Source organism: Phaenicophaeus curvirostris, chromosome 13 (genome assembly GCF_032191515.1).
Source record: "Phaenicophaeus curvirostris isolate KB17595 chromosome 13, BPBGC_Pcur_1.0, whole genome shotgun sequence".
In the NCBI taxonomy this organism is placed as follows: Eukaryota; Metazoa; Chordata; class Aves; order Cuculiformes; family Cuculidae; genus Phaenicophaeus; species Phaenicophaeus curvirostris.
The window spans coordinates 6835069-6856577 of record NC_091404.1 but is presented as its reverse complement, the minus strand read 5'-3'; the positions used below and the strand labels follow the sequence as shown (position 1 = coordinate 6856577).

The following is a 21509-nucleotide window of genomic DNA, read 5'->3' as shown; positions in this document are numbered from 1 at the left end:
ATCCCTAGAGGTGTTTAAGGCCAGGTTGGATGGGCCTTGGGTAACCTGATCTAGTAGAATGTTCCTGCCAATGGCAGGGGGGTTGGAACTGGATGATCTTTAAGGTCCCTTCCAACCCTAACTATTCTATGATTTGATATATATTCTTCACGCATACAATTTGTCCACTGTGTCTCCTCAACAGACAGAAATAGTGAGATGTAGACACTGATATATCTATCCAACCCGCTGCAAACTCCTACCAGTCTGGCAAAACTGTGCTAAACATTTTCAGCAGCGTAATTCAGCACAGCAGATACAAGGCCTCTGCCACAAGTAACTCGCCAGTTAGCCTCAATCATACAGAAATCATGTGTAAATAAGAGAGGTAGTCAAAGGCTACATGCACATAAAGAATAAAAAGTGAAGCAACCATATAAGTTCTTCCTTGGGAAGGACCAGGTGGAGAGCCTCAAAAAGAGCCAGGCTTTTCATCTAGGAACTCCTTTCCTGGAGAGCTAAAAGAGGATTAGGTGTTTGGGAAACTGGGCAGTGTGCGAGGTCCTCAGCTGGTGGGCAAGTTGGAAGAAGCCCAGGGGAGGCAGAGCATTTTGGGTGTACTGGTATTGCTGGGTGGATACGTATGAGCCTTGTACACATTTCACAGCGTTTGGTGAGTGTGGAGGTTTCATTTAGTCACAAAGGTGAACCTGAAAGCAACTAGACTCAGGGCTGAGCTACCACCTTCTTGCCAGCCTTCCTATTCTTACAGAATTTTCTCCCTTCTTGCAATTTCTCATTAAAAACAAATACTTAAAAAAGCAATTTAAATTTGGCTCTGTGTGGCAAAAAGTAAGAGAAAAGTCATGAGCAGAGGTCTGCCAGGTCTCCTTCACTCCACCATCGAGTGTCTAGCACTCCGTGCCTCAACAATCAAAGGAAAGGATGCAATCACTGGAAGAGCTGATTAAAATGTGCATAGCCTTTTACTCAGTAGTAATGCATTATTTATGGCAGACAATTGAAATAAATTGCTATTTTGCAGGTGACCAATATAAAAAGAGCACTTGGGCTTTAAGGAAGAAATTGCAGCATGACTTCATCGCACGCTATCTCATTTCTATGACTAACATTGCAAATTCAGAGATAGAATAATTTGGTTAGAATATAAATTAGTTGTGATGAAACTATATTGCTTTCTGTTTGATATTCTGAAAAACACTTTATACACCTACAAGTTTGATTCGTGAGCTCTCACAGACTTTTTTCCACCTGAGGTCCTAATCCTATGAGCCTCTTTTCTCTCAGTCCCTGTTAAAGAGAGGCTACTTAACCTCTCCTCTACCCTGGGAACAGCTTATTTTATCTTCTACCTGAAGATCCTTTTTTAAAAAGGCTTTAAGCTTGCTTTTGCTTGAAAGTATGGATTCTAGCGACTGCTTGGTTCCTACATATGCTATTATAGCTGGAATTATTTCGTATAGGCTTTTGGTTTCCAAAGGCTGACAATTAAGTGGGGGGAGGGGTGTGTGTGTCTCATTTTTGAAAATATTTGAAAATATCACAGTAAAGGCTCTGTCCATTACCTGTTCTGGTCTCTTTTTCAGAAACATAGACCTTCTCTTAGGGTACAGTTGCTCCTTGCTACACACTCACCACTCACTACCCTTTCAATTAAGCCTCGAAAAGCACCCAGTGAGAAGCCCCAGTTGCACTGAAGTCAGTGGCAAACCACTTGATGATTTTGCTGGGCCGTGACTTCCACTCTAGTTAGCTTCTCTGGTACTCCAGCAAAGCCAGAGAAAAAAGAACTTGAAATTAAGCAGCAGAGTAAAAAGAACCAGAGAATAAGATAACTTTATACTGGCAAAAATAACAGCTTTTCTGGGCTCCTTCATACAGCAAAAATTAGAAAAAAATAATAATAAGGATATTTTCTAAAAAGCAAAAATGGGAAGATCACAAATAAATATTAAAGGGCCTAGAAATTGTCATTTCTGCTTCGTGTACTTTTTGTTCAGCAATTTCATGAATGCACATAAAACATTTTTCTGCAAAGCACTGAAAAACACAGTTCAGAGATTTGGAATATTTATGAAACATGAATTACATGCAACCAAAACACTGTATCAGAAGCCTCACACTGGTAGAGGACTAGAAGTAAATCAAGAGCGTGGGGAGTTTTACAATACTTTGCTACCATGAAAACAAAGTTTTCGCTTTTTGATGTCATGCAGCCTCCTTAATACAATTAGAATATTATGCATCTAGTGTTTAAAAAAGCAAATGAGAAAGCATTTTGTGCTTTCTACTTTTACAAGAATGCAGTACATACTGTTGCCTGTGTAGCAAAGCATCTAAACAGATAGTGTGTCTTCCTCTGACCTGCAATGCTAATTAGATAATTGGCTCCATGTAATCCCACAGTTGCTTTGTGATATCCTATTCTCAATGTGGCTTAAAGGCATTTCAACCTACAATCAGTTTGATATTTATACTAGCAGCTTGCTCCTCCTGCTTCTCACCCCTTCATCAGATATTTTTGACTTTCACATTTTCCTTTCCTGCCTCCAAACATACCCAGCAAAAGTTCTGTTCAGGCTGTGCTTGCTCCAATGAGCAGACCCTCATTGCTGCTTTCAAGTGAGGTCACCATGTCCTGGGAACTTTTTGTTCTGCTCAAAAGGTTTCCATAACGCCACTGAAGCATATTGTGCCTGTGCAGATGCTGGTGGGGAGTGCCTGCAGTGCTTGTGACTGCAGGAGCAATGTCAGCATTTGCATTTTTGAGATATATTTTCAAGCAATTCTGCTCATCTTTACTTGTGCTTTCCACTATCCTGTCTCTCGCTTCGCTATTTCAAGTAGGTCATCAACAGCATTACTTACTGCTCTCTCCTCCATCAATCAAAGAAGGCTGTCCAAGACATGACATTATTGGCACGTGTGGGTCACCTTTAAACCCTGGTCTAGAAATCAGCCTTTTAATTTGACCTGCGCAAGCAAATTGCCTATGTCACATTTTTATAAGGAAGCAAAACATTTTGCAGTGTCACTGAAGTTTATGTGAAGCAACACAATATAGATGGTTCCCTCATGCGGAGAACTGCTGAACAAAGGCTGATGAAGTGCAAATGTCAAGAAAAAGTCTTCAAACCAGACCTTTCATTTTGGAACACAGCAGTGACAGTTATTAACACCATCAATCAGGCTGCAGCTATTGCTTTGGCACAGACTCATGCCTAGCAAGACTGACATCAGCACGAGAACAAGGCCATGGCTGCAGGCTAAGAGAAAGCTCTTGGGATTCATTTTCTGTTGCCTTGCAAATATTTGGTCTCTATATTTGCAGAGACTGTGCTTGAGATCGGCTTAAACAGTTCCCAAATACTAACTGCTACCACTCGCACAGATAAATGACTTGAGGTTCAGACTGGTTGAAATTCAGCCCACATATTTCTCATGGGAGGAAACATAAAGTATGACATTGCAAGATGGTAGAAATATCTGCTAATTCTCTTCTCAGCTTTCACCATGGCCATGGAGACAGAAGAGAAGTGAAGGTTATTGCTCAAGCTGAACTGAAGTGTTTTTACTTTCACACAAAACCTCCCACAACATCAATATAACTTCTATGAACAGTGGATCTAATGAAGTCTGGTTTCCTAAGGACTTCCGTCTCATGGCTGACTGACTTGGGAGTTTAATAAGATCCAAGCACCAAATGAAGCTTTTCCCGTGAATGGAGCATTTATTAGATCCTGAGTAGAATCTCTGGAGTTTAATAAAAGAAAGTTCATGCTGCAATATTTCCTTTTGAGAGGGCACTTCAGGTCTCTCTCCTCCAACTGGATTAATACTTTTTATGGAAAGAGTAGGAATTTAATTGCTGCAAAGGCTGGTGGCCTTACACAAATTTGTCTGAAATTGGCCCAAGGTTTGGATTCACTGTGAGGAAACGAATACTGACAGACAGACATACCACCACAATGTGCTATCATTTGCTACTAATTACAAGGCTAAAAAAATTTCTGTATACCCTAGGGATGCAGAAAACATTACAAGAGTTTGCACATCTGAGAAAAAGAGCAACATAGTGATGCCCCTGATCTAGACAGAATCAAGCTCAACTTCATCAGGCAGCAAACCAGAATGATAATACCCTCTCTTTTCCTTCTCTCCCTCTTAATCCCAGTCTCCTCCCTCAGTGGCTTGTGGCCAGGAGGTGCTGCCACAGGTCCTGCTGTGGTGGTGGTCCCCTTCGCCAGCCCAATGCTGGTACATGCTCAGAGAGCAGTCAGCTGTGCAGCAATTCAAGAAGTCAGTAGGAGTATTTTAGACCACAGCTTATGTCCCTGATTTAGAGTACCTACAATAGCTTTCCTATCCAAAAGCTATGGGGAGGTAGGGGATGTAGCAGGGAATTCTGTTCTCTTTGGCTGGGCGTCAGCTGACAGAAGGAAACACTCAACAAGACTGTAGAGTTGGGAGATCAGTTAGCTCAGTCCACGGGGCCTCCAGCTCGGATGCAGACATATAAGGTTCAAGATGGGTTTATTATTCATTTAATTAATCTACAACAAAACAGTTTTCAAAGAACAAATGATGAATGCGGCCAAATTATTGTCAGTGGTGCCCCATGACAGGATGAGGGGAAATGGGCACAAACTGGAGCACAGAAAGTTCCACCTGAACACGAGGAAAAACTGCTTTACTGCGAGGGTGATGGAGCTCTGGAATAGGCTGCCCAGGGAGGGTGTGGAGTCTCCTTCACTGGAGATATTAAAAACCCACTTCGACACACTCCTGTACAACCTGCTCGAGGTGACCCTGCTTTACCAGGTGGGTTAGACTGCATGATCTCCTGAGGTCCCTTCCAATTCCCACCATTCTGTGGTTCTGTGAGGTGAATATTAAAAATCACAGAACAGATGAAGACCAACACCATCCTTTGATACTCTTGAAAAATATTTTGTCTTGAAAATTGAGCTCTCACTCATGTTCTAGTACGCAGGGTTTCACAGGCAGCATTTTAAAAAAATATGACCAGCTCTAACAGAACAGAAGATACTGGAATAACTAATTTAATATAGGTGTCTGCTAAAATCCTGGCACCAATGGTGACTGTTGAGTATATATACATATATATTCATAAACTCAGCTCTGAAGAGCCATTTTCTTTAAAGTCGCTCCTTATTAACTCATTGAAGAACACTAAAATAATCTGTGCTGAGAAGAAAAGTCCTCCAAGTTTTGTACACACTGAAACTGTATTGAGAACAGCGACATACCGTATAAACATCTCAAATGATTGCCCTTTTCCTTCTAAATTCAGATTAACATCCTCTCAGTGAAGTCCGAGATCAAAGTAATTAGTCAGGGCTTCATTTGCCACAACATACACTCTTTCCAAGCCCAGCTGTCCTTCCTTCCTCCTGTTACAAAAGCAGACTACTATGCTCCAGAATGAGAAGGAGGTGAATAACCAACACAGAATAAGCGTTTCTATCAAAACTGATATTAGAATAAATGATTAAAACCTTTCATAATCAACTCATTTATTAAAGTGAATGCCTTAAAGTGAAAGCTTGTTGTTTATGGTAGTTTTTGCACTGGGCAGCTATTCTATGCGTTTACTTCAAGAGTATATTTTTGTACTTTGGTAAATCAAGAAATATTGATTTTGATCAAGTAATTGATTTTATTGTCAGAACAAATTTAGCTTTAAGAATTGATTTTATTAACCTACTTCATAACTGCCTCAAAGCAGCAATTTGTGAGCAACCCACAATCTCTGGATGTAAATGACATTTGTAATTTAGCCAAAAAACAATTTAAGTGGAGACTGGCCAAATTAATTTTTCATTTATGTTTATACCATTCTGGAATAAACTCAGCAGTCTTGCAAAGATACATAACTGTTTCTGACTAAGTGAAAATATCATTCCCTTATTTTCAGTGATATAATTTCAGATTAACATGCTTGACTTCAATAGGATGTGATTATTTCATAGGATTTTCTGGTTATCAGCAACAATTTTGAAAGAAGACTGTCAAGCAAATTTGGTACAGCTACTTTTCAGAACATACACTTCTGGCATTCATTTTTTGTCTGTGTTTTACTGCATATGTGGAAAACTTCAAAAGTATGGATTTTGTGAAAAAGTTCAATAAATAGATTCACTTAAAGCCCCACAAAAAAGTCCTCCAAACAAGAAATGCTTCCAAAAGTACATCTGTACTGCAGACTGTCAACAATGTGACTTATTATACAGTATTACTACACTCAGACTTAGAAAATGAGACTGTCCACTTTTTAAAGACACTTTAATATGCCATGATTTATTATGTTGTTTAGAATATTTACTGGCATGCATTCACAACTTATCTGAGGATTATCTCTATCTACATAGCAAGAACACATCTTGCTTTGCAAGAATGCTGAAACATTTGCAAAATTTTGAGAATGCGCAGCGATAGTTTCCTGTAGCTGCTGCAGCACGGAAGCACCTGAATTGTTCATGGCAAACAAAAATTTATTTCTGCTTCTCTGAAAAGAAGGCCCTGCCCAAGCTGAATGTTGATGTCCGGAGAGCAATACGAAGAAGAATTTGCTCTATGACATGCTTTTTCTTATCTATGATTTTGCAGAAGCCCTTTCTCAATGGCTTTGGAACTATGTTGTTAAGTAAGGTAAACTAAACCTGTTTCTGGCAAGTAGTCAACCTCCCCAAACCCAGGATTTTAAGACTATTTAAATCTAGTCACAAAAATTCAGCATATTTGGTTTCAGCCCCAAATGTTTACCTTTTAAATTTAATTTCAATTTAAAAAAAAAATTATTTCTACATTTGTCAGACCCTCTGCTGCAACTTATTTGCTTAAAGGTCTTTGTGAAAATTTGAATACATATACACAGCCACACTTGAAATGGCCAGTAAAGCAATTATCTGTACAGCCTGGGATGCAGATCATAAGGAGATGGCAGGGAGCAGACGTTGCACCTGGCACCATTCCTTGCACCTCAGAGATGTCTAATCTGGTTATTGATGCCCCAGGCAGTTGTTACATGTACCCAAGAAGCAAGTAAATGTGCTTCAGGGAGCTTTAAGTTCCACGAAGCATTGCTCCTGCCAGCTGGTACATAGCAATGGAGTGGTGAGTCCGTGCCTCCAGGTGGGGAGCACTGCTTGCTGTGGTGGCTTCATCTGCAGGACTGGCTCTCCTGCAAGAATTGGTGCCAGAGCAGAAGCCAAGGTGCCCAGAAGCCATATGATCAAGATGGTTACTAGGCTAGTTTAAACTTTGGCTTAGCACAACTAAGCCAATGGACCCTATTCTGCTTTACATGGATAATTATGTGTCTATGGGACCAGAGGGTACACGAATGCCTGTCTCTCCCAGGATTGGGAACAGGAAAGCTGAGGTTCCTCTGCCTGCATTTGCAAACACATAGGGTGCAGTGACAGGTGAAATGGAACAAGGACACATATTTGTGCTTTGACTCTAATAATAAAATGCTCAAGTGCTTCTGTGACAGCAGCATTAGATTCCATAGTATGTCCCAGTGAACTCTGGTAGGAACTACCCAAAGTATTGACCCCAGATTCTTCACGTATGTGAATACAAGATCATAGTCACCTGCTATTACTCCACTTAGAAACAAGGAACAAGCCCTTATCATTATTACAAAGTTTATTTTAACTGTGATTTTCCAATTGTGAAAGACTAAGAAAACGGCAGGGAGAAAATTACATGCAAAATTAACCGAGTCCTGGATATTAGCTTACAGAGGCCATAACATAACTTTAGTACGTCACTTGAATGCCTCAGGGTTTTTTCAAATATAGCTTTCCCCTCATTCTGAAGCTGATTAATTCAAGTATATATTGGCAAAGGCAAATCCTTTTCTTGTGCTGGCTGTAAGTATGGCTTACTGACAAGTCGAGAGCACCATTTATGTTTCTCCATGTTTATGTATCTCTTTTAGAATTAACTAGAGGTGTGGTAAGTGTCTTTTAGTCCAATTTCTTTTACACCGCTTTTGAAATAGGAACTGAAAGGCACTTTGAGAAATGTATTGAAATGCAGTAGCTTCATTACAATACCACCGTTGTGGTAATTATTTACTGTAACATGCATTTTTCACATTTAATAGTTCAAGAAAATCAGGCTGAATGCTGGACTAAAGGATAGCACTCTAAACTTCTGACAAACTCTTAGAAGATATATCTCAGAGTAGCAAGCAACTTTCTAAAGCAGTTTGTACTCTTTATATAAACCCCTCTACACATTCATATGCCATCTTCCAAAGAAAGGTCAAGATTGTGCATTTGTATGGCACACCTTAAAATAATAACATGAAGGGAATTTCGGCTGCATTTTGTGCAGCCCAGAATTATCTGATTCATCCAGCATATTCTAATATAAAATCCTTACACAAGAAACTAGGTTATCTGTCTCCACAATGTGTAGAAAAGTGACAACACATGAAAACCAGGTGTCTACCTGAGTGATGTCCATTCCAGAATCGCAGCTCAATGGCTGGGTTGATGTGAGGCCATTCGAACCTATTATTGTTGTGATCACACCATTCTCATCAATTTTCCGAATCATGGTACCGTCAACGAAGTAAATAAATCCATGCTTATCTACAGTGATACCTGGATGAGGGGAAAGGGTAAAAAAGAGGGTTAGCACTGACATTATCTAGATTAAAAAGTATGAGATGAAAATGTTTCCTCTCCCCTTAAAACTCTGAAAATCTGCTGATTAAAAAAAGTATGACTGTAATTTTTTTCTACTCATTGCTTATTTGAGACTTATACAACTCGTACATGGGAAGCTCATACCCACATATCAAACTGTCTTTGACTTACAGAGAAAGCAGGAAGATACGAACAAGAAACAGTAGAAAACAGAACAAAAAAGCAGAGGCTTTGCTTGCAGTGTAATTCCATATATATAGAATTTAGCTCTTCAACCTTTGCTTCATGTCCATTACAAAGTGGGAGAAGACAAGCTTTTCTAAAACGTTAGCTTACAGTTGATTTTTCTTCATTTTCATTCCAGCTCAAAAAGTACTTTATCCATGTTAGATTTGTGAAATCCTTTCTACTGAACCTGCTCGATTTCTTGCTTTAAAGTATTTCATAGTTTCCCATTTAAAGTTGCATAACTTTGCAATTATAGCAGCTGCTGTGCACAGCCAAGCTATTTTAATAATGAATTTATGTTGTGCTACACAGAAATGAAAGGCACAGGACTTGAACAGATGGTTTGGACAGTGGCTTATATGGTTCTTGATTTTTGTCCCCTGCATTTAGCATAACCGAAGGCTGCATGTACTCCGAGTTTACAAAACACTTGTCTACATGCCAGTTTAGGATCTCACACAGCAATTCCACATACCATTAAAAAAAGAAAAAAAGCCCAAACTGAATTCCCTCACCTCCCAGACCCATTTCCATATACTTAATTTAATTTCTTTAAATATCTAGGAACACTTGCAGCTGGGGGCAAGGCAGAGTAAGCAGTCTTGGGGGCAGGACCAGGCAGCACTGATGGGAAACATGCATCTCCCACACAATCTCCCCAGGGCCCTAAGTAAATCTGTACCTGGCATTTGGAAATGCCTGGTAACTGAGTTTAAGTTACACACATGTTTGAGTGTAAGACGCTTTCTCTTACAGTGCTGACTGTAACCCAGTAGCAGGGACCCAAACCAAACTGCCCATGACCACTTCTTTTCTAACAGAAAGCAGCAATAAGATCTACATCAGATTTCTACAGCAACCAGGAGATTAGCGAGGGCTTGACAGTCCCTTTGCCGGAGCAGGCTGACCTCTTTCACCAGAGGATTCCCATCCCTTACTCTGGCTGAGAGGGAGACAGACACTTGAGCGAGGCTGCTCTTGGGTGCACCTTGCCATCATACTCCCACAGCCCAGAGGTGCCTCTTCACTGTAGGTAATATTTAGGCACCTTGCAGAGCTCTGAGAGTATCATCACAAAAAACCTCCCAAGGCCACAGCAGTAAACTTCAGTGGTCCCTCTGTGTCTGGCTTTCAGGATATCTATCAGCACATCGGTGGAAGCTGAAATTAATCCTTTAAACTGCCAGTCAAGTGTATTCATGTGGCTGTGAGCTGCCACTAGAAACCGCCATCCCCTCACCTTCTCCATCCAGGACAAAAAATACCTGCAGACTGCTGAAATGCCACAGGATATCGTGTTAGGCTAGACCGCTTTGTTACGTGAAACAGGTGATCGCTGACGTGTCCTGTTCTTTAGGAGAGATGTCACCTGGGGGTTAGGTGGAGCAGCTGTGGGGATATCTGGGAGGTTATAAAAAGGCAAAAGGAAGCACAGCTATATTAAGGTCTGGTTCCCTGTCAGTCTGAGCTCACAGATAGTGCCTCCTTGCTACTTACTACCCCAGAGCAACTTTACTCCTTGGAGAGTAACAATGTTTTTGGAAACTACACAGTGACTGGCAAGCTTACGGTTGTTGTCTGCTTCTGAGAAGTCCAGTTATAAATCCATGTGGCAGAAGGTTTGAAGGTGAGCTGAGGTAAAGAGTGCATATATGAAGCAAGACTGCGTTGACTCTGCTGCCACAGTTTGGGGCCATGGAGCAGGTGGAGCTGGGCTCTGAAGCACCTCCTGCAGCTCTCACTGGGATGCTCAGAGGTTCCTGCCCTCCTGCCTGGGCTCTCCCCTGCTCCGATCAGCTTTATGCTGTAAAAGCTGAAGCATGCTAAAGGATTATTAGTAAATGGAAAAGCTGCTAGGAAATTGTTCTAGGTTTTCTTTCTTCAGGGATGCGTGACAATTGGACACAAAAGTCTCTTTAGTCCTAAGCTCCTACCACTTTCTTGAAGGTCTCTTCAAGACTCCTTTTGAGAAGAAAAAGCCATGCTGGACTGCTGTGGCAGAGAAGGTGCGAGGAATGAGGACTGCTATCTGTTATAGTTACGGGTTGTATGCAGCTGTGATTACTGGGGATGGTTTTAACCTTGTTAATACAGCACTGTGGAGCAATATTACATTTGATTTGCTTTCCAGTGTGGTTCACAGGCTCAAATGAGAAACCTGATGTGGATGGGAACCACAGCACATGTGCTGTGTCTTAGTCTGCCTTTGCAGAGGAGTGGCAGTGCATGGTAAGCAAGGAGCTATGCTTCTCACCTGAGTAGCACAGCATGGATCAGATCCCTGCCATGGATAATACAAGGCCAGGATCTATTACTAGGGCAAATGCATCTTCTGTTTTACGCAATTTTCCTGTGAACAGATGGCTGTGTTGGCTGCAAACCATCCATTATATAAAAATCAAAAATTATGCTGCAATGAAATAAAGCTACTCAGCTGTGTTGCTGAATGGATTTCAAACACTGACTATATAGGAAAACCAAAGAGCCTTTAATGTTAATAAGTGTATATTTTGCTTTCCAGCCCTTGCAGAAAGCCAATCTATCTGCAGAGCAAATACATATGCCAGTGCGATGTTGTAAGCAAGCCCAAGTCTTCAGTATCTGTACTAGATAATAAATTCCTATACTTCCCAATCAGCCAGTTTCTTCAAGCACCAGTGTATATATGTTCAACAACAAACTACTGCTTCCAATGCTTACTCTGTATACTAAAACAACACGACTTTGCCCTTTTGAACAAATTACTTGTACATTTAAGTCTTGTTGACAAATACCTTATATAAGGCATCCATTGCAAACCAAAACACTGATTTGTGGCTAAACTGTCCCAATTTATTCATTATTCAAGTTGGATTCATTAATGATCCTGTCACATCTTGCATGATGCTTCCCGTAATCTGTATTCCAAGAGCTTAATTTTAATCCTTTTCTGACGTATGGTGTAATGCAGAATCAAATCACATGCAGCACTTCAACTGTGCTTTAATCACAGATAAGAGGAAGCATGCACATGCTGAGTGCAAATAGGAACACTGCTCACTCCATGAGTGAGCAAAAAAGGTCTATTTTTTATGTATCTTTTCTTTGCACAAGAGAATGAGATGTAGTTTGCATTAGGCTCTCAGTCTGATTCTGGTTTTTTTTATGGAACCACAGCACTAAACCGCATGCCCAACTGATACTGTCTTTGGGCACAAATGTGATGTGTTGCACACAACAGACTTACCTTGCTTGGATATAAGATTCCTCATTAAACACTGATGTCTGAGTAAGGACAAAATAACCTCGTGCAAGGATTTAGTCTTGTCCTTTGACTCAGGGCTCAGCACAACCCGTTTTTCCAAGTAACATGCTTGTACTGAAGGGCTGTTTTTAGTCATGTTCAATCCCTGGGACTCTCTTACATAGGACTACATTTTATACCTGAATGTAAAGCAGTAGCTCTTGTGAACATCTGTCTCCAGTAGATTTGTGTGCTGACATTTTGGAACAATATTTATAACACTTAGAGATCTTTTAATCAGTACCATTTAAATTCTGTTAACTAACATTAACAATGAGCTGCTGCTAGTGCAATTGGACATGGCTACTAAGCATCATCACTAGAAAGAATGCAGAAAAAGTTTTGCACTTTATAGATGCTTTCTGCATAAACGAAAACTTAGGAGATGGGCTGAGAACAACCACGATAAATATAGAAGGCTAGCTATAACTTCTCCTTTTATATGCTCTCAGGAGTGATTTTGGCTAAAGGGTTACTTCCCTTGACAGATCTGCCTTAGCGTACGTATGTACATGATTACAATACAAACAACACTTTGAAAGTTAAATGATCACTTTTGCATGTAGTTCTCATAGGTATAAATTCAAAATGCATATGATTATTATAGCTATGATATTTCAGTCTAGAAATTTTAGCATTTCATCATTAGTGGAGCTAAAAATAGTGATTAAAAGATATACAGTAAATTTCCCATTAAAATAAATTCTTCCCCTCCTTCCTCCAGTACAGCACGCACTTGCATTTTAAGAGACACTCTTTTTTTGGAATAAATCCTCTTCAAACACATCAATAAACAGCAGCTAGAGCTATATATTTCCCACTTACAGAAATTCTACTTTACACTTCTGCCTAGCTAAAAACTTCTCACATGAGCATTTTACATAGAAAACTTCTAATTAAACTTCTGAAGAATTTGTACAAGAACATCTAATACTACCTGTGAGGACTGATAAAAGAGAATGCCACCTTCTGCTGAAGAAAAACTATATCTAGAAGGAACTTCAGATTCTCATAAAACTTTTAATGGGAAGAAGTGAATCAAATTGGTTAATTATCATTTTATGGTTGGTAAAAGGGCAAATTACATGCCATCCATTTCTAAACTTCTAAATGTCTCCAGTGCTTTTAATTAAAGCTGCCATCTAGAAACTACTAAAGCAATTTTATGCAATTAGTTATTTATAGGTTACCATAATACACCACTCAAAATATGATTCAAGTGATTTGCAGTCTGCTGCTTTGTGATCTTTGTCATCTTTACTTCATTACTGTCTCGGTACTAGCAGCAAAATATTCAGCAGTTCTTTGTCAGCTGAAACGTGACTTTAGGACTTGCACTTGAGCATTCTCTTTAGATGCACAGAGTTGGAGCAAACAGCATTTTTAACTACTTGACTGTGAATGGAAATGTCCTGCTTCCAGTCTGAGACCAGGGTCATACTTAGTGCTGACAGTGGCTAGCAGAAAAGCGGATAACATGCATCCAGATGAAGGTTGGATGAAATTGAGGAAAACTTGCTATCCAAAAAGTTTAACTTAAATGATCTACAAGATTTCTAGACTTCTGAAATCATAGCTAAGACTACTGAAGAGAAAAGTAAGGAATAAATTTTGATGAATCAAAAATGGCACGAGGTGATTTTTTGCTGGTTCTGATACACACAACAATGATTTGAGGCTGCAAATCACCTTGGTCTGTCTACTTCTTACTTTATATATTGCTAAAGAAACATATCATCCCGTTCTGTTTTCCATTTTGAATTGTATGGAAGCATTGAAAATGTCATAGGAATTTACAGAATACCAAGGATTCCTGAATAAATAGTATTGACTGCTACCTATGACAAGGTGGTCTTGTTTTCACAGAACACTATACTAAGAATTTAGTCTGCATCCTACTCAAGGTAATAGGAATCTATAAACTGAGGAGAAGCAGGCACTAAATGGGCTACTGTCAATTGACAGATGTAAAAGTTTAATCTGAGCAGTTGTTCTTACAGCTTTATTTACTTTAGAAAGTATTCCTGCAGATGGTGAGTAACAAGACTGATTATTTCAGGATGCAAGCTACTGGGGTTGAACACATTTTCAAAACCACGATTTCTTTTAGTAGTATTTCCTTAGTAAAGTAATTTCAAGCAAAATGAATAAAACTACACTGCAGAACCAATTTTTAATTTAAGCTTTCATTTGTGTTGCTGGTTCATGGCTATGAGTCTGAGTGAAAAAGGTTCTTTGCTACAGCTTTGTATAAGGTATTTTTATGCATGGGATTTAGAATTTACTCCAGCCTTCTACATTTCCCTAGAGTTTACTTTGAGGTCACTGCATTTGTAGTGAGGTCACTGCAATGCATTCCACTACTCTGTACTCAGCATGCAACTTTTAATTTCTTGAGGCGCACTGACTGTGTACACAGCTTGCACAGACAGTGTGTGCATCTATCTTCTAATTCCAGACTCCAGTCTCGACCCAGGAGTGAAAAAGCAGACACTGCAAGACCTTAGATGTTTACATATTGGGATTTAGTACCTGGGCTTCCAAACCTTGTAAATCACTTCCAATGCTTAGGGTTAAACCATTGGAAGGACTTACTGTTTTCACAAAAGTTACTTCACGTTTCCACCACAGCTGTCCTGTGTGAGTGCTCTGAGGTGATCACAAATACAAGGTAATTGAAATCAGATGTTAATCTAAGATACTTTTGTTGGTATACTTGACTGGGAGACACTAGCTCAGCAAAAATGTGGTAACTCAATTGTCTCAGTCTCTCACTGCCTCCGTCAATTAAGCTTGGAAAGTCAAATCTACTTACATGTCTAAAGCCCACTTATTTTAGAAGGTCAGGGTAGGTAAATGTTTAATGTCTTTGATCCAGGCATTGGCTTTGCAGTGCTAAGTAGAACAACTCCCAGGTTTTCTAATTAATGTTAGTGCTTCTCACTGCTCCGATACTCAATGACTAATCTAGTTAAAATCAGAACACTACGCTTTAGTGCGCTATTATAAATACTAGTCCAGATTGTTTAAAAGATAGTGACTGGATGTGTCATAAATACTTTTTATCAAAAAATTCCCAAACCTACCAACAGAATTCCCCACCCCAAAATTAAAATCTGTTACTTGGGAAAGCTCAAGTGATTGGAAATCAGTGATTAATATCATCCGTAGTTACTTCTTCATTTTCAATATCTGCTTGTGTAATAAATGTCTTCAGCTTGTCACAGATCTCATTTTACGTCCCCACCTTGTGTTATTTCACATTCTGCTTAAGTACTTGGTCATCTATTACATGACTCATTAGTCTGAGTTCTCTACAGAATTAAAGAAAGTTGCAGTAAAAATAATATATTGAAGTTCAAATTTCAACTACATCACCCATGCATGTTTAAAAGCATCTTTCAAAGTCAGCTCAACATACAATAGTGCAAGATTAATGGTCACTAAGCCTCATCTCTAGTTCTTCACTGAAAAGTGGGAACAGATTGAACAAAGCTACGTGTGTTTGTTACCTGCAAAATAAAAGTTGTGGAAAGCAGATCAAATCAGAAATGATTAGTGCGACTTCATGATGTTTTCCTCTCTGGCATTTATTTCCTGATCACTAGGCAAAGGCAGTCTTGCCAAATAAATATAATGTGAAATAGAAGTTGAGGAAAGACCTAAATCATTAAATAATAATCTAGGACTCTCCCAAAACCTACCTGCATGCCCACTGAAGTAGAAAAATCATTATGAGTTAAAAAAGTTATACTATCATTTGAAGCAACTTTTATTCAGGAAAGCAAATAAGAGTATTTGAATTTCCACTTATTAACCTACTTTTGAGAATGTTAAGAAACAGGATGAAGTTTCACAAATGTTACACAGTTGGTATTTCTTATCAATTTTGCAAATGGATAAATGGAGTCATACAGATAAGCATTCAGTGTCACAAGCAGCTGGCAGCAAAAATAAGAATGAAACTTTAGACCTGTAACTAACCAAGGTCAGATGGCCAGTAAACAGAGTTATTTCTCAGATACTACCTTTCTACCAAGGAAGAGGTAAATTTACTTTTCATTTATAACAGGGGGAAAAAGGAATACTCAGGACAAAATAAGGTGGCAAATGAAAAAAAAGCAAAAAAAAGCTAAGACATGTCAACTTAAAAAATAAATGCTAATCTGGTCTGGTCATGGAGTAATGCAAGTGATTATATTTAATAAAATCTTGGCAGTGACTCCGCCTCTCTGCATTGTCAGTTACTTATTTTTGCACTGTAAAAATCTCAGAGGTGAGAAGTTAGAAGCAATCAATTTATTTCTGTAGTCAAATACTACATAACATTTTGTCACTTTGTGTTCAAGTACTCTTAAACATGGATACGATGCTACTGAGTCTGTGGAATCACCAACATTTTTGACAGTTTTCTGCCTCCTAGAAAAAGATATTTGTGCGCATACTGTTTGCTGTTATTTCAGTAGAAATGTGATGTCTTCTGACTTGACAATTATTCCAATAACAAGCAAAATAAGTGATTCAAAAGAATCTCTAAAATTGTATATATGTGAGACTTCCAGGTTTCTTAATAAATTGTAGATCTATGGGTAACCAAGCATGTACTTCCTATACTTTCCCAGATTATTCAACTAGTTTAGAGCAAAACAAGGACCCGTACTTATTAATAAGTACCATTGTGATAACGCACAGCTAATTGTTTGTGCTGTGCTGGTGAGCACAGGTCAATGCTACATTCTCCTAGGCCCTGTACAAAAACAGAATGCAGCAGACCGAAGTTCCTTGAGATTAAAATCCAGATCCCCAAACATAATAAATCTGACAACTTCAAACTGATGTAATTTAGAGTAAATGCAGAAATCAAATGCCATTCCTTCAACTTGCCAACATACTAGCGTTGGCTGCTACCAGTTAATTTTTTAGTATTTGCTGGCTGCCCCAGAACTCATTAATTGTACTTTTATTCCTTTTAATTTCTTTATGACTAGAACCTTCTGTTAAGGAAGCCAGCATGAGTATTTTTGAAGTAAATAGCATATTACAAATTTTCACCAACACACTTCCCCAATAAGAAAATAAGATAGAACAACTACTTGTAATTAGATATGATCAGTTGTAATCAGCAATAAAACATTGATCATTTTCCTGCTAAAGGATTTGAAAACCTTTGTTTTCTACTACTTTTAGAATTGATTCATTACATTAATTAGCTGCCCAAAGATTAACATTTATTTGCATGTGCTTCACACTTACCTTCCATCATTAAAGACATGTTAAAGTCACACCACAATTACAATGTGTCCCTTGCTAAGCCCTGAAACAGGATTATTTGCTTGTCTTAGGGACATTTCTGCCTTGATATACATTCTAATACAGCTTTCCTTTATAGCTCATGAACAATAATCAAAACCCTTCCTTAGAGCTAGTCATTAAGGGGGGTGTGGGGTGTGTGCTATGGGAGGAACATGCCCAGAGCACACTCAGAGCTCTGCCATGGCAGATTCTGAGTATCCTTTGTTTTGGGAATTTCAGTGGGAACTGAGGGCGTTCAGCTGCTTTAGAGCACCAAATCCAGAGATTTTATTTATCACTGTTCTAATGCACACTGCGAGGGGATTAATCATGGCTCTGGTGGCGATTCAACCCTTCGTAAGTGTTTTACATGTGACAATACAGGATGCACTCTTGACAGGAAGGCTGCAGCAAAGTGCTGATTTCATGTGCAGTAGATGAGACGTTCATAATTTACAAAGTGCATTTAATGAGGAAGGACAAGCTAAAATTCCAAATAAACCTGATTTTGCTGTCTGATTTGAACAGCACTGACTTAATGGGTATGAGTAAGCTCCATTAACATTACAAGAATCACCTGAATGCATAAAATATAAAAAAATTGACTTTGCGACCATATTATTTGGCTAAAAGTTAATTATAATTAAATGCTACCACCTTGCAATAGAAAGGTAATAAATGAGAAGTGCTGTCACACAAGGAAAGGGTATTTCAGTGATGCCAGCTGGAGTGGGCTGCTCATGCTACTCCTTCATAAAGGACTGGTTGTATTAAAAACATGAGTGAGCTTTATGAAATGATTTAGCTATTTTATATTTGGTTAAATCATCACCTCAGACCCATTTTTGTACATCCAGTTGTATCTGAGTTTCTAAATAAAGGAAGGAAATGACAGATGACCAACACTAAGTACTTCAGATATGTTCTTTTCTTACCTCTTGGACTGTTGAGAGAGGCCTCGGATGCCTTTCCACCATCGCCACAGTGACTCTGGTCAAATGGAAGGCACTGATCACCTGTTCCTGCAACCACATCTGCGTTTTTGGCCAGATCCTTTGTTTCAACGAGAGATTTTGCTTTGTAGACTTTTCTGGTGTTTGTATCTGATAAGTAAAGGGATTCTGATACTGGATCAACGGCCAAGTAATATTTATGTGCAGGGCTTGTACTGAAACAGAAGAGAAGAGCATCAAAGTTAAATTGTTTTTCTTTTTAATCTCCATTCATGGTAGCATAACACTTCTGAAGACATGTGTTCAGTGATAGGGAGGTGACAGAGGCATAAGTGAGACCAGCTTTAAGGTAGCTGGTAGCAAGCACCACTGCTGAGAAGGAAGGAGCCAGTGCCAGTGGCAGAACATGACCAGCCAGCTACGTACCAGGTAGCAAGCTTATGTAGCGAATGGTACTGGTGGGGTTAGTCTGTCCATTAGTACCAAGCCACCCAGTACGAAGTAACTTCAGCTTAGTTATAATTATTACTATCAACAGCAAGGTCCTTTTTCTATACCTGATAAGTCTCAGTACACTTAGAACTGAAAACAAATCAACAACTTGCGGCAACATGAATCACAGACTGCTCTGCATATACACAAATACCCACTCTTGGTTATTTTTATCAGTTTCTAGACCTTAGGAAATATGAAGGTGTGAAACATGGTGCCTTAATTCATGCCGACTGTATTGTCAGGAGCAAGGCAGAAGGCCAAGTACTGTCAGTGCAAATGGGCATGAATTAATACACCATAATTCATGCACTGAAGTGCCTTATTGAGATTATACAATGTTATTAAAAATATTTACATATGTTAATTAAATGGTGAGGATCATAAATTCTGATCAAAGAACTTGGCTGCATCTTATTAAGAAGCAAGACTTTTTGTTTCTATTTGAGTCCTATCTGCTCTGCAGACTACAAAGATTTTCAGATTTCTATATTTTTTATTTTTGTAAGAGACATTTAACTAACACTTAAGATTAAGGAAATGAGCTACCCCTCTCAGTTTTGTCAGTTCTGTTTGTGGTGGGTTTGACAACACTTGGTGTAGAGTTTCTTCTGCAGGGCTCGTTTCTTATGCCCACAACAAACCAGGAAAGGAAGAATCTAGATAAAATAGAACTGAAGAACTGGTAGAGGCTCCAGGACAGATATGTCATGTCTGAGATGAAACTGATTTATTTTACTGATTGGATTTCAGGTTGATTGCGACTCTAAATATGAAGCTTTTGCTTGGTTGAGGCAGATACTACGCTTTATTAATCATTTATTAGACAGTGCTACCTTACTGAGCAAGGTTGCAAAACAAAGTAAATATTACTTACCAGTATATTTTATTTTAGCAATCTAGTGAATACTTATTATAATACTAAGGAATGTCTAACAGATGATCAGCTGAAATCCTATTTCCATTTATAAGTGATAAGGCTAATGTTGTACCATGAGAAATGTGATAGAGCTTGTGCCTATTTCTCTCAGTTCTCACTCTCCATTCAAAAAGGGATAGGAACTACTTGGCATCTTTGAGGACTGGGCCACAAGCTAGGCTGGTGTAAAGCTGACCTTAGTCATAAACATCTATAAAGACAGAAGGGGGAAATATGAGAAGAGGTTTTCCCACATTTGGGGAACAGATGTGAAACCCAGCTGAAGGAAACACAGGGAATGAGACAACAGTTGTATGATGAAAGATGAGTAAGAGGATGAGCTAAAAGCAATTAACGTGAAATTATATATGACCAGTATTATAAAATTTTGTTTGTTGAAGACATTAAGAATCATTAGTGCTCTCTGGACTGAGCTCAGAAGAGACTGGTTAGCCAAATGATGGCTTTTAAATAAAATACTTCTGTGGGAAAAGTTGCAAGGAGAATTCTAGATTTTAAGTAAACATGCTGTTCATCATGCAGAAACTGGGGTCATTATATATCTTCCTTGTAGGCACATTTTCTGTCATCCCTGTCATTTCACTTACTAGACCGTCTGTTAGATAGAAAACTCTTGAAGTTTGTGCTTAAAGCCTTGCATACTGAGAGGTTTAAATTTAAAGAGCATTAGTAAAAAATGAAACAAAATGAAGCACTTGATATCTTTCCAGAAGTTTGCAATCAAATCTGATTTTATTTAAATTAGCCTGTTAAAAACTATGTCAAGTAGACTAGGATTTACAATTAATCTCTCCAAAACAATTTATTACTATCCTGTAGGAAGTTTCTTCCCTATAATCTCAAGGCCTAGTTTCCAACTTGATGACAAGAAAAACAAACAGAAGTTGTTGTTAAACAGTTGAAAATAAGATCAGTCACCTTCTCTGTTTACTGGTCTCCAGACTCCATCCCTTTTTACACAGTATTCTCTTTGTCTGGGTAAAAAGAACCCTTTTTCCTTGCTCTTTCGGAGACTAAAATTGTGTTGAAGAACTGGATTGTGAAGCCTTTTCCTGCTCGAAATATCATGAGCCTCTGACACCTTTTACGTGTTGCTTCCTCATGTTTCTTTGAGAATCCTAAAAATTTCCACTGTGACTATGGTCTTTACAGCCACAAGAGAATGGAATATAGTGGGAGTCCTGAGTACACTTCCATAACCTCAAACACTACCTTAACTTCAAGTGATTTCCTCCAATTTTCCACAGATTTCACTTAGAATACACTCAGAGGCAATTGTTATTGTAATTAATAGGGCTGGGCATTTGCACTAAAAGATAGAACCTTGCAGTTACCAACTAGGAATTATTCTTTCTTTTTGAACTTTCACTCTAAAATGTAAGATGTAGCATCATCTGTAAGTAGGCTAGCAAATAATCCGTAGCTTTTAATAGCATTTGTGTGGCTAAAGCGAGTAATCCAACCAGTACTCTCATCTGGCAAACATCATTTTAGTCCCTGCTCTGCTTCGTACTAGCTTGGGTTGTCCTACTGCTGGTTTATTTATCTCATTTAAGTACTGAAAATCAAAGAACTTTGTTTCTAAGGATACAGAGTGCCTTGCAATCTCTTTTTAGACTGCAAGGTAGTTTCTG

At 38.8% G+C, this 21509-nt stretch overlaps 1 protein-coding gene across 5 annotated transcripts in view; it reads right to left on the bottom strand.

The window, feature by feature from the left end:
- The window catches only part of TENM1 (teneurin transmembrane protein 1), a 662362-nt gene that overhangs the window by 37660 nt on the left and 603193 nt on the right, over nucleotides 1-21509 (bottom strand). For all 5 annotated transcript variants that reach the window (XM_069868106.1, XM_069868109.1, XM_069868108.1 and 2 more), the window contains 2 exons: nucleotides 18426-18658; nucleotides 8488-8642 (listed from right to left, as the gene is read on the bottom strand). In XM_069868106.1, the coding sequence (XP_069724207.1) occupies nucleotides 8488-8642; nucleotides 18426-18658 (388 nt within the window). The remainder of the gene's footprint in view (nucleotides 1-8487; nucleotides 8643-18425; nucleotides 18659-21509) is intronic.